At 40.3% G+C, this 13,608-nt stretch overlaps 1 protein-coding gene across 5 annotated transcripts in view; it reads left to right on the top strand.

Annotated features, from left to right (window-relative positions):
* drp2 (dystrophin related protein 2) overlaps positions 1-13,608 on the top strand; it is a 190,699-nt gene that overhangs the window by 153,980 nt on the left and 23,111 nt on the right. For all 5 annotated transcript variants that reach the window (XM_084950478.1, XM_084950497.1, XM_084950489.1 and 2 more), the window contains exons 9-15: positions 1,090-1,168; positions 3,026-3,086; positions 5,373-5,434; positions 5,947-6,021; positions 7,353-7,554; positions 10,130-10,215; positions 13,018-13,175. In XM_084950478.1, coding sequence (XP_084806604.1) covers positions 1,090-1,168; positions 3,026-3,086; positions 5,373-5,434; positions 5,947-6,021; positions 7,353-7,554; positions 10,130-10,215; positions 13,018-13,175 — 723 coding nt within the window. The remainder of the gene's footprint in view (positions 1-1,089; positions 1,169-3,025; positions 3,087-5,372; positions 5,435-5,946; positions 6,022-7,352; positions 7,555-10,129; positions 10,216-13,017; positions 13,176-13,608) is intronic.

Raw genomic sequence — 13,608 nt, 5'->3', positions numbered from 1 at the left:
AACAATATAAAGTACCTATTCATGTGATTTGGTGCTTTAGAAATAAAAACTGAATTCAATTCAATTAATTTGAAATGAATGGAGAAACCTCCTCCTTTGTCTCGCTCTCTGGTGTCACGTTTTGCTTTCTTAATTAAAATGATAAATTTTAAATCCCAGCAACATCCTGTACCTTGTTTATTTTGGCTGGACTGACGCTAGCAAAATTTGATTTGCTAATATTTGTCGATCATGGATAATTTAGTCATTTGTCTTCCTTATGGCAACCCAAATTGCCTGTACAGCAAATAGATTTTACAACACAGAACAGTTGGCAGTTGTATCTCCTCGGCACATTGACAGTGCTCTATATTAGTCCCAACCAATTTAAATCACACAGGGGAGCAATGATATGTGTACATATCACTGGGAGATGTTAACTTAATATATATCTATCTTTACAAATTCTATCCAACTGCAGGTGCATCTTTTTGGAGTCTAACAGTCTCCCACTCGTTTCTTTTTCTCAATTCATCTGTCTGCCTCACACAGAGTGGATTTACCTCCCATTGTTTGAGGATGCGTTTCAACATCCAGCTGACAACGATTCAAGTGCCAAATCCAATATATTTCAAATAAACCAGGATTAGGCAGACTAAATCCCATTTGGTGGGAAACATAACTGATGAAATGTTTTTACAAAGGCAGTGGCAAACTTAATTTTGTCAACTAAACGGTCTCCGTATTTACCCAGCACGTGAGTTCTTGCACCCGTCTATCTCTCTCACTCATGTCATCCTCTTTTCCTCCTTTCCCCCCCAGCTGCACTGACACTGCATCCAGAAGCTACTGCTCTCGTTTCAACAAAACGTATTATTTTCTAATATCAGTCTTCATTTCCTACCTGGTGCTCTTCAAAGGCTCTCAAAGTCCTTCAAGAGGAGCAGCAGATAAAAAAAGACATAATTTATATTCTGCAGTTAACTAATGGAGGAGAAGCAGGTGGTCTGCGTGTGTGCGTTTCTATTGTGGGGATTTTGTGGTGCAGGGGCAAACAGCACGGTTCCCTTTGATTTGACTTTGCATGTGTGTGTTTGCGTGTGTCCTCAGGGTTCCATAGAGGAGCGGCTGAAGCAGCTCCAGGATGCACATAGAGACTTTGGCCCTGGATCGCAGCACTTCCTTTCCAGTAAGAGCCATTTTCTGCTATTTGAAGTTGGTGCTTCATGTTGCACCATTCTGTACCACCCTGTGCCGAGGCAGGCGAAAAGAAGCCTAGGTGTATTACAGTTTAATGGTGATAAGACTATTAATTGCTGTGTTTGTGTGTGTGTGCCCGCACTGGGCTGTGTGTGCATTTGGGTTAGAGGTGGAGCTGGGAGGCTTTTGTGCATCTGTCTTTATCATCTCTAGCACGCTGCTGTGATGAGCATTCCCGGTGAAGCTCATCACAAGAGTCATTGCTCTCATTTGAGCAGAGATACATATTTGTGAATTCTGTCTTTTCTTTTACCTACTGCTCTTCAAAGACTACAAAGGAGTAGCGGGAAGGTAGGGGTGGGGGTGGGGCTGTAGGGGACTGAAAAATTGGATTTACCTTGCCTAGTTTAAACTGATGAAGTGAAAAGGCTGAATGATGCAGGGATCTCTCTGTGCAAGTGCATCTGAAGAGTTGGCGTGTACTTGTGTGTCTCCAGTGTCCTCACCAACCCCATCCAGATTTACTGCTGTCACGCTGGATCAGAGATGCCACACTGGGGCTTATATAGCACTACTTCACTGCCAGCTCAGCCCACTATGCCCTGCAGAGATGTCTGGGTTTATGTCTATGTGGTTTTATGCACCAACATGCCTATATTTCAGCTTGTTTCATATTCCATATAGGACATGGATATGCATATATATGCACACAATTTCTATTGACACAAAACTGTTAAGTACTAAGAATATTCAAAATAATTTACTTTGTGATTCTGAAGAAAAAAGCTGTATTGTATCTAGTAGAGTCACTTAATATGTTTTAGTTGCTAGCAGTACGACCCAATTTCTGAAGTGGTGTGATACACGAATAAGTGAAACTTTCCCCAAAAGCAGATATTTGAAAAAAATAGGTTTGGCGAATAATGATGTAATATTTACACTTATGTCAAGACGAGTATATTTAGTCTTCATAGTATGATTAGGCCCTATAGTGGAATATTTATAGTCTGATATTAGTACTTTTACTTCAGCTGTGGTGTGTATCTGTGTGTGCTGTGATCAGCTCAAACATTAAAACCACCTGCCTGGTGTAGTTCCCCCCTGTGCTGCCAAAAACGGCTCTGACGCATTGAGGCGTGGACTCAATCCTGAGATGTGTCTGGCATGGAGAAGTTGGCCTCCAAGAGTCCTTTGGGTCTTTTAAGGTGCAGGTGCTGCCTCCGTGTATCAGGCCTGTTCTAGCGATTACAATGTGATCTGGGAAGCTTCGAGATGGAAGCTGTTCCAAACGTTTTGCAGGTTGTTAGGACCACTGCTACTGTGCTGTTGCTTTGGAAGGGTTGTTAGGGTGAGTGGTAGATGTCCAACTAACTACCAAGATGATAAATTATTGACTTCACCTATGTGCTAGTGCTTTTAATGTGATGTTAATGTTTGGTGTGTTTTATAGATACAGAGCACACAGGTCTGCATTGTCCCATGTCATTAAACAGTAGTGGGCAGTGACATGGATGTGTTATTTGGTATTGTCTTTGTACCCTCTTTGATTCTTTGCTGAACCTCCTGTGGTTCAGTTTGGGGGGGACCGTTAAATGCTACAGTCATCCCGTGTCACCATCTTCTCTACCTCCAGTATTCTATTACGCTGTGCCAAACAAACCAATACTCTGTGGAAATCCCACACAATAGACTTGTCTCTTTGGCTGTACTGTGCCTGTTTAGCTCTGTTAAGAAGGCCTGAATGGATATGGTGTCTGGACATGCTGACAGGGACACTGTGCACAATGGCTGTTCATGCATGACATCCCTATTTCAAAATTGATTTTGTCTCTCTGTATTTGCACAGGTTCAGTGCAGATACCATGGGAGCGTGCTATCTCCCCAAACAAAGTGCCCTACTACATCAAGTAAGTGCAACTTCACAGTCAGTGTCTGCGTTGTCGGAGCAAATGTACTTTTTCCACGGCAGATTAAGTCGTTAGATCAAAATTGGGCTCATTTGCTATTTTTCAAAGCTGGTAGACATATTGCATTTTTACCTGTGGTGCAGTATTTTAACATCTGGTCTTATAGGTATGGCCAGATGTTCTGTGCTCACTTTTTACAGAACACTAATCACACAAGCCTTAGTCAGTGCTGTCTGTTTACAATGCTAGAGGAGTTTATTAAAGCAAGATGGATGCATCGTCAGACAAAAACAGACAAAGGCTTTGCAATTCTATTGACAACAGAAAGTTAGAAAGAAAAAATATGGAGACACTTGCAGATCAAATGTCATTCACTATTATGTAGAGACAAGGCGTTAAATATATCTCTAACAATGGCAGAACATGGTTTTTGCAGTTTCTGTTGATAATCTCTTAAGAACAGCTGACCAAAAACTCTTACATGGCAGGAATACACAGGTTTACACACTGATCCCTCAGTCCATAGCCAGGGACTGGGAATCACCCAAACTGCATCTCAAACTACAACTAATCTGGTAGAAAATAATTGTAGCATTAAGTTATTTAACATTTGGTGTCTTGAAGTAAACTGTTTCTATATAAAGCCCCTGTTACTGGATGTTCTTTGCTTTGTATCTTCTTATTTTTTATAGTTGAGATCTCACAGTGAGAGAAAGGACAATTGAATATAGTTTGTTCAGATGTAGCAAACTAATAAATTCTGTGAAACATGGAGTACCTGCATCATAGTTCGGTAACTACACTGAATTTTCATACTGATTTTATTTCCATTATTGTGCTCATGTTAGATGTGTCCTTTAATGGAAGTTTTTTTGTTTTGTTTTTTTACAATGACTAATCAGTCGTATCTGCTCCAGCTACATCAGTGTCAGTCAACATGAAAGCTGCAATAGAAAATCACTTTATGCTTGTCATGTCAATCACATACTCAAGCTATGCCTATGTCCTCTTCACTTGTCATTATTTTTGTGGTAGAGAAATAAGCTGGGGGGAAAAAAGCCGTCAGCCATACGCCCAGACCCAGGCCCCTTTGAATCACTGAAGGAAATAGAGAGATGTGGGCGGCATTAAGAGGTCTTAACTGCAAAACCAACCAATGCCTAGACATTTTTTTCCTATAATAAACTCTCTTATAACACACACTCCGACCATAGAGACAGAAGTGTTCCTCTTGAGAACGATTGTAGAGAGAGAAACTAGTTTTTCTGCGTCAATTTGGGAAAATGTATCCATTGTATAAGCAAATCCATCACGTGGAGTATAATAAACCTTCATTAGATTAGAAACAAATGCTTCCCATTAGCCAAATATTTGTTAAAGAGTGGATCAACTCTAAATGATTAAGACGAAATTCTGTTGTGCCACTGGGAGCCCTGTTTGCCCAAGACCTCATTTATCTGTTTACCTCATCAATACTGTTTATCTTTGGAGTGTTATAGATTTCATAATTGAACCGTGGATATGTTTGTTTAGGAGTGTGTTCATACACTATTGTATATGTATTGCAAACATTGGTACTGTTTGTTCTCCTAAAAGTATTTGTCTTCTTAATCATTTGAAACAAAGCTTCATGGGTTTTGCTTTAGTTCACTAGTCAGTTCTTTATGGGCTATATTACTATTCCAGTGGGAGTGGAAATAGCATCTGAGTAGCACTCCACTGGGTACCAATCAGTGAGTGCTCGCACAGGTAAAACGATGAGCACTGCCCTAAAAGCCTCCTGGGTCCTGGGCTGGCAGGCTTCCTCATTTGGAGTTTCCCATTTATTTTCCTGTGCTTGTCCTTTCTATTGAATCTCTTTTTTAGATGCTAAATTTTCTACATTTAAATGTTCCCATCGAGCTAGTCTTGGGAGAGAAAAGTGTAAATGTATTTTCTTTATGCAGATATGAATTGGATTTTATATTGTTTTTCTGAGGAAAGTCTTTAAAGCTACTGTGATTGGGTCTCTAGGAGAGCTGTAGTGTAACAAAACCTATCACTTTTGATGTCTGCTCTTTCCAATCCTACAGTCTTTTGTCTTATCCTAAATAATGGTCACTGTATTCTGCCCTCTGTTTCTCCTCTTTATCTCTTACTTATTACTCGTTCATCTCACTCCTTTTGCTGTCTGCCACACCTGCCAGACTCTACCCCTTTGGCTCATTTGTACTCCATTTTTACCTCTCTGGCCTGAAAATGAGTACCTCGATTCTTGCCTTTCTAATGAAATCTTCTTTCCATCAGCCATCAGGCCCAGACGACATGCTGGGACCATCCAAAGATGACAGAACTGTATCAAGCTTTGGGTGAGTAAGGAGACAATTAAAACACCCTCTTGCTCATTCGTCCAGGAACCCCACTGGGCTGCAGCAGAACCAGTAACACAGCACCACCGGGCTTCAGCTTTGAAGGTCCTGTCATACAGCTCATTAAGGGACCTTTATTTCAAACACCTTAGGGACTACATCGCTACTGTCATTAACCTGCGAGGCCCAATTTGCCAGCTCTGTGATTGCTTCTTGCTTAGCCTTTAATTAATTGTGATTAAACGACATCATGTATTTTACCATTAATCTGATGTGACACGGCGAGCTTGCAGGGGAGATAGGCCCGCTGTCAGATACACGTGTTCAGCTTAGAAAAAGGCATGCATGCACACAGACAGATAATATTATTATTACAGTAAACTACTAATGATTTCTGCAGTGGTGTGATAAACAGGGGGGACACAGGATGTCTCATTTCTCAATGGTATAGCGGAGTCATGCAGGATGAGTTTGTTTTCTCTAATCTCTCTATCTGTCTCTCCTTCTATTAGCGGATCTGAACAACATCAAATTCTCAGCATACAGAACAGCAATGAAGCTGCGGCGGGTTCAGAAGGCTCTGAGACGTACGTACAGTATTTCATTGACGCTATTTTCTGTCTGCTGTGCTGAAATGGCTGGTTAAGTGATATACAGTTATCCTGCATCATCACTAATCCACTGTGACAAGCTCTCTTCAGGAATGAGATATAATGATTAGCTGCGGCATGTTTCTTCATTCGGTTGTCGAAAGCATCAGCGCTCTTTTGTACCCTACATAGAAATGTGGTTGAAAATATTCTTTGCATTTTCCTATACTGTCAGCTTTGAAATGCAGCAATTAAAAGTACTGAAAAACTCAAGGGCCACGAGAAGAACTACTCTACTGCCAGATTCCTTCCTCATTTTCATCACGACCTGAATCGTTAGCATTCTGGGTAATTAGCTATTAATTGGTCCATTTGAGTTACATAATAGGAGGCAATTAGTTTTTGCTGCATGGTTGAAGCTTGATTGTATGCCCCTTCAGGGTCAATACCTCCAACATGGCCTTTATTTCTTGCTTTCTTTTTCTTCTTCCCTACATCTCATTCATTTCCAGCATTGGTGTAGTACTCGAACTCCCCTGACCACAGACCTTCTCGTATTTGGTATCCCTAAAAGTGCCCAGTTTCACACCTATTCAGTTATTCATGTTCAGCCTGTTTTTCTACCTTCTCTACCTTCATTTACAACTCCCTTTCAACCTTCTTTCCCTTCTAGATCCCACGTTCCTGTAATAAGAACTCAGCATGCATGGAGCACTCTAAAAAAACCCTTTCAGTCACGTTCCCACTTCCTTTCTCTTGCCTGCTCTCTTATCTCTCACTCCTCCGGTCTACTAGTTGATATCGTTACAGAACTTAATTGCCAGGCTGCACTGATAACTGCAGAATTCTCGCTCTTTTTTCTCTCTGCACACTTCTTGAATGATTGAGTAGTGCTGCATAAGAAATACATTTTAAGCTGATTCCTTCCCAACCTTTAAAATACTATTGTTATCTCACTCTGTTCTACCACATTATCGTGCTATCCAATTATACCTGGCATCAACAGACACCCTTTTAACTCCACTCTTAGGGATGGGCCATCAAATTAGTTTAGAAGAGCGAAATCAAATTTGTGTCACTGCTCTTGAAACATCTGGTAGGGCTTAAGTGGGCAAAAAGGGTGAATAAGCACTGCTGTCACCCATGCTCTCGTTTGCTGAGGTGTGGATGATGATCGCGCTGTGACTGTATGTGTGTTTGAAAGTGAATGCGGGGTCGTGTGTCGTTATATGTGGATGTTTAGGCTTTAGCTCATGTACACATGCTTGTAAACATAACACAATATTGTGCCATATTTATGTCTCTAAATAAATATGTGTTCTTTTTAGTGGATTTAGTGGCACTGAGTAGCCTTGTGGAGATGTTCCGGGAGCAGGAGCTGCAGCAGGCAGATCATGTGATGGATGTGGTTGAGGTGATTCATGGCCTGACAGCTTTGTATGAGAAGCTGGAGGAAGAGAGGTCCGTCCTGGTTAACATTCCACTTTGTGTTGATATGTGTCTCAACTGGCTGCTCAACGTCTATGACAGGTGAGTAGGTTGAAAAAAATCAAAAGTGAAATATATATTAAAACTTACTTGTGTTAATAACTGCAGCAGGTATCTGTGTCTTTATTTCACCTTCGCTCTTATATACCAGTGGCTTATCAAGTAGACACAACCAGCAGACATACTTTGTAGTTGGACAAGTTTAAATCCAGCGTTAATCTGTCTTTAATGTTTTATCACTGATTTCTATTTCTCTGTTATATTTATACTGATTAATCTGAGTAAAGGGTTTTATAAGGCAGGTGGATATCAGGGATTTCAAGGATAAACTGCCCAATTTGAAAGCATTAATGAAAATATAATTTTTTTAAAAAGTTCTTAGGAATGGAGTTAAAAGAAGTGAGCTTACAAAACTAATATGAGACCACACCTGACTCTCCAACCAAACTGTCAGTAGTGCCGCTGCCTCGTGGGTAATGCTGGTAGCAGGTATTAACAAGGAAGAATAATGTATGGAGGGAAAAGGTCAGTATTCATGCAGTGTAAAGCCAAAGCAGTGCAGCATTTTTATTATAAATGACACATTCATTTTTGTCATATAATGCTCATAAAGTTTCATATTATACCCACAGTTCAGGATATTTTAAGTCAGTGCCAAGCTCATATAAACAAAACATCAACAGTGAAGTATCAGTATCCTTATAATATAGGCACTGGTTGCTCGAAGCACAATGTTGCTGAATGTCCCTGAATGAGGCAAAACTGTGGCTTTTATATTGACTATATGGGGCTCTATGGATTTAACTCACATATGAACTGTAAATCACTTAGATTGTTGAATGTTTTTTTGTTTTTTATTTTCCATCTGGAATATCACCTGCTCTCTAGTGGATCCTTGCTTACAACTACTTGATGCTTCATGTAATTCTTAATGAGCAGGCTTGAAATGGGTCTAGGATGACCATAATACACAGCATGCCAATGCTTTATCATGATTTTGCAGAGCCAGGTCTCATTCAGCACTACTGTTATTGCATCAGGTCACTAGACTTAATAACATTGATCAAATTAAATAAATATGGTACACACTGCATGCACAGTCACTGTTTGTGATGTCATAACTTACTAAAAAATCTATTTTGAACAATTTGTCATTGTCATAAACAAGAGTCTGTTTGCACATTGATGTAACCACAGACATCTGTAAACACCTACATCATGACAAAGCCTCCAATAACACTGTCCAGGCAGAGAGCCATTCATCTCCTCTGAGACACAGTCGAAACAAATCCTCTTTGACACAAACACTCACCCATCTTTGTTCCTGATTGACCATTTTCTGCTGTTCTCCGAAGAGAAACCCCTTAGAGCAGCCTCCGAAATCCAGGGATAACCCCACGAGGACTGTAAATGCAGTCTGTAGCTCTTAACTACTTGCTGCTAATGAGAGACAATCAGGGACTTTACCTTCTGAATAAATTCCGGTAATTGCTTTTTGTTTTCCAATAGATAGCAGCGGGGAATGTGAATGAGGTGTGTGTATGTTTGCGTGACCATTTTTACAGTCGTTTTCTTTCAGTATAGCGCAGCATACATGTGTCCTCTAGAGACATGCCGCACTAGCAAGGTGAGTAGGAGTGAAGTGTCGCCTGAAGAGCAGCGCTGGGGTACATATTGAAGATGGCATGTGGTACACAGCAGAAAATGTGTGAGAGGAGTTGACAGCCAGTTGTACCCATGTGCTCTAATTTCAGCCCTCAATCTAATAGGGGAATGAATACTCCATTTGACTGTAGTGGTCTAGCCTGAAAAAATCTCTCTACCTCACATTTTGACCCGTTGGTGAATTAGAAACTGTGTCTCGTGCCCGTCCCTGTTTCTAGCACATCTATAGCATCAATGTTTACTTCTGAGAATTCTCCATTCTTGATTCAATTTCATACATCATTGATTTGAAGTTCTCCAATGAATTTGATGTTCTCGATTTCTCACTTAGCGTTTCAAATGTTAATTTGATAAGCCTGGTTTGTGCCAATGCTGCTCAGCTCGGCACTAAATTCTTTCCGGCTGCGGACAGTGTTGTTATGTTGGCCCCTCAGATCAAAGTATGGTAGCTTATACTCAATTTTTATTTTTAAAATTTCAAACTGAGAAAAAAAGTGGACACACCATTGTCCATGTCGATGGTCTTGCTACTTGCAATTGATTATTGGCTATTCTTTCAGCTTGGGGCAGCACTTTTGAGGCTCACTGAATGTGAGTGTGATTTATGAATGTGTTTACGCTGTAAGCATGCACATGTCTCTAAGTGACATTGTGTTGTTATAAGCTTGTTATTGCTCTTCTGGGCATAAACCGATGGACACGATACTTTACCGAGTCCCAGTAGTGCCTTTAGTTACTCTGATTATGTTCTAATACAATTTCACACTACTGCACTGGCCTACACTCCACTTCTTTTGACCCATGTAATTCCTCCACACTTTGTCCCTCCCAGCAGGGCTCAAGCAACGTATGAATTTATTATCATGACCCAATGTGCCATGATTTGAGATTATTCACCATTCAGAAACTGTCACATTTGAACACTTTTTTTTCTTCGCTTTCCTTTCTGCAGTGCTCGAAATGGCAAAATGCGAGTTCTCAGCTTCAAGATGGGATTGGTGACCTTGTGCAATGCAGACGTCCAAGAGAAGTACAAATGTAAGTCTGATGCTCGCTCATGTGCCTAATGCATCTCCTCAACTGCAAACAATGAGCCAAAACGAAACAGGCCTGATTGCCAGTATTACATAAAGACATCCACTTAGTCTAATGGAGGAAATGACTCTGCCTCCATTATGGAGAAGGCATTTTTACTTGTACAAAGTACATCAGGAGCCTTAAAAGGATTGCTTGCCAAAGACACCATTCATGCACACTCTCATGGCTCTCATTCATTTTTTCACAGGTCAATTAGGAAAGATCTTAGGATCTTTCTGCATCTTTTTTTTTTTTTTTTTTTTTTTACCATAAATTAAGCTGTAATATTTTATTAGTGCAGGTCAGGAGGTGGAGCAGGCCATCTGTTAATCAGACGGTTGGTGGTTTTATCCCCGCTATCTATCAATAGATAGATGGATAGATACATAGATGGATACTGCAACTGCAGTTTACAAGTTAACCTTTACGTATTGGTAAAATAAAGAGGGAGCATTTAAACTAACAATGGTTGGAGCTGGAGCAGCTTGTAGTTGATACATGATTTGAAAAAAAAAAATGCTCACACTCTCCTATGCCAAGATTATTTATGCCTGGCATACCATCTGTGTCAGGTCTAAGACTGAAAGATAACAGATTTTCCTTCAGTGGTCCCAGAGGTGAGTTAGGCCCCCCTTTTCTAGGTTAAAGGGGTTCAACCAGTCCATATTTGTCACTAAATTCCTATTTTCAAAATAATTGATAGATAAAAGGAAATATAAATAAATAATAAATACAAATTCCATCAACCTTGACAAATAAATTCTGGAAAGCATCCTACTTGTGATTACTACTGAGTCTTCAACCTTCTAGTAACAGAAATACAACTTTATTGTACTTTTTCAGCATTCTTAAGTGTTATGTTTAATTTATGTTACCTCGATTATGTCCTTTGACATTTGTTACAGTGTAAAAAACAAAAATCAAAGGTCAGGAAATACAGTATCAAAAGTACAGACGCTGGCTGCAGTGGACACTTTTTCATTGTTTTTACCCCTGATCTGTAAAACCTAATGGGGTGTTGCAGTGTTGGGGAGTAACCAGTGTTGGGGAGTAACGGAATACATGTACCGCTGTTACGTATTTAAAATACAAAATATGAGTAACTGTATTCCGTTACAGTTACCGTTTAAAAAGGTGGTATTTAGAATACAGTTACTTTGTTGAAATAAATGGATTACACGGCGGTATTTTCCTGTTTCATATTATTGCGGGTCAGGACTGTTTGGGTTTTGTTTGACAGCTATGTGCTGTTGTTCCAGGCGGGGCGGCAGCGTTATGGTTGCCATGGTTACAGGGCGACCCGTGCTCTTTCTGCCACTATGTGTTTTCTTGGGTGAGAGAGCGCCTTTTTGTTGTTGTTGTTGTGCTAAGCTAATGGGCAGAATGCTACAGGCATAGCCCTAAAGAATGTAGCCTCATGGGCAGTGTAGTCCGTGCTGCAAGGAGAATGAACTGCCACACGTTATGTGTCTGTGAGCAGGAGGAGGAAGAAAAAGGAGAGTGGAAAAGTACGAGCTGTCATCGAGCAGAAACAGGAGCTGGAAGCATGTAAATATAATAATAACCACTGCAGCCAAAAAGAGTGCCTGACGAGCCCAGTTGTAAGTAAGCTATTAAGACTCGACTGTACACTGTGTTGGTGTTTTCCTCCGAAACAATAAGTTCCGTTGGAGCAGCCTTTCAACTCCTCTCTGTCTCTCGCTAGCAAAGTTGACCCAGACAGCAAAGTAAAGCTAGTTTTCAGCTTACGAGCCCAACACCAACCCAACGTATTAGCCAGAGGTCCTTTACTACAGTTCGGAGCCGCGGACCTCCAGTAATAGTAATAAATCACACAGCAATAGTACATTCATGTAGTTGTAAAAAGCCTGATAATAATATTAAGTAATCCAAAGTATTCAGAATATGTTACTCTCATTGAGTAACGTAACGGAATACGTTACAAAATACATTTTGGGGCATGTATTCTGTAATCTGTAGTGGAATACATTTTAAAAGTAACCTTCCCAACACTGGGTGTTGTCATCAGCCATCTTTGTCCCATGCAGCAAACCCAATTTTACTACAAAGTTTGCAACATTTGCAAGCTGCACACTTAATATCCTGTATTCTCCATAAATCATGTAAAAAAAAACAAACAAACTCTTTTTTTAATTAAACAGCTCAGTGTTTGACTTTGACTTCAACACACCAGAGTTCTAATTATGAGGGTGTACATGGTGCTGGCTGTTTAACATGTGCCTTTATTTAGTCCTCTTGCCCAGGTGTTATGGGCAAGAGGACTAAATAAGAACACAGAGAGAGGGATCCATGGAACGCCTGTACTGGCATTGTGCTGCACCCTCGCATGCCTGTCAGCATTCATCTCCTCAGCTACAGCTACAGACTTTCAGCTAGCTTCATAAAGATCTCATTCAAAACACTGACAGGACTCTACTTATGCAGGTCTTTCATCTCCAAGCTGACCAGCCAGGCCACTAATACCAATTCTGTCTCTCTCTGTATGTCATGAAAGTAAACATTATTCCACAGTGCTTGGTTTGGAAACCTTATATCTGAAATGTGAGGTCCATTGGTAATAAAGTTTTTCATCTATTCCAAGTTTTATTGCTCAGCGTGTATGCTCTTATTTTAAATGAAATATGGCATTTCTTTTAATTACCCTAATGTGCTTTCATTTGAGATTTAATTCATAATTTACATTTTGAGACCGCACTGCTGTATAATCAGTTTAAATAATTCTAATTAATAAACATTTTGCAGACTTATTCCGCCAGGTGTCTGCTCCAGGAGGTTTAACAGACCAGCGTCACCTCAGCCTGCTGCTCCACGAAGCCATTCAGATCCCCCGCCAGTTGGGTGAAGTTGCTGCTTTTGGGGGCAGCAATGTGGAGCCAAGTGTCCGTAGCTGCTTCCGCATGGTGAGGACACGCTCGCATGCATGCACGCTCAAGCAAATCCAGAGAAAAGCAACAAAGCATGCACAGTTCGCTGATACGTAAACATGTGTTGGAGGAGATGTCAATACATTCAAATCCTGCTGCTGTGGCCTTTGTGTGGATAATTTTTTGTTCATACCTCAACACATTCACGCACCGTAACATAAGTGCTAGTTTCAATTTTTGAAACAATACCTTAATTGCTACCATGAGGAATTTGAAAGACACCTTGAAAACTTAATTGTAATGCAATTATTTTTTTAAACCACTTATTAATCTTCAGGAAAATAATTAAAGACCTCTAATTATTCAGTATGGAATTTGTCTACACCAAGGCGGCATTACAAATGGAGAAAAATGAATGCCAAAATTAAACATTTGCTAGTGGATGAGTTCCATAAAAACCCACATATAA

Source organism: Perissodus microlepis, chromosome 2 (assembly GCF_051167445.1).
Source record: "Perissodus microlepis isolate ML-2025 ecotype Zambia chromosome 2, ASM5116744v1, whole genome shotgun sequence".
Lineage (NCBI taxonomy): Eukaryota > Metazoa > Chordata > Actinopteri > Cichliformes > Cichlidae > Perissodus > Perissodus microlepis.
Note: the sequence above shows the minus strand (reverse complement) of the source record. Positions and strands in the feature narration are given on the sequence as shown.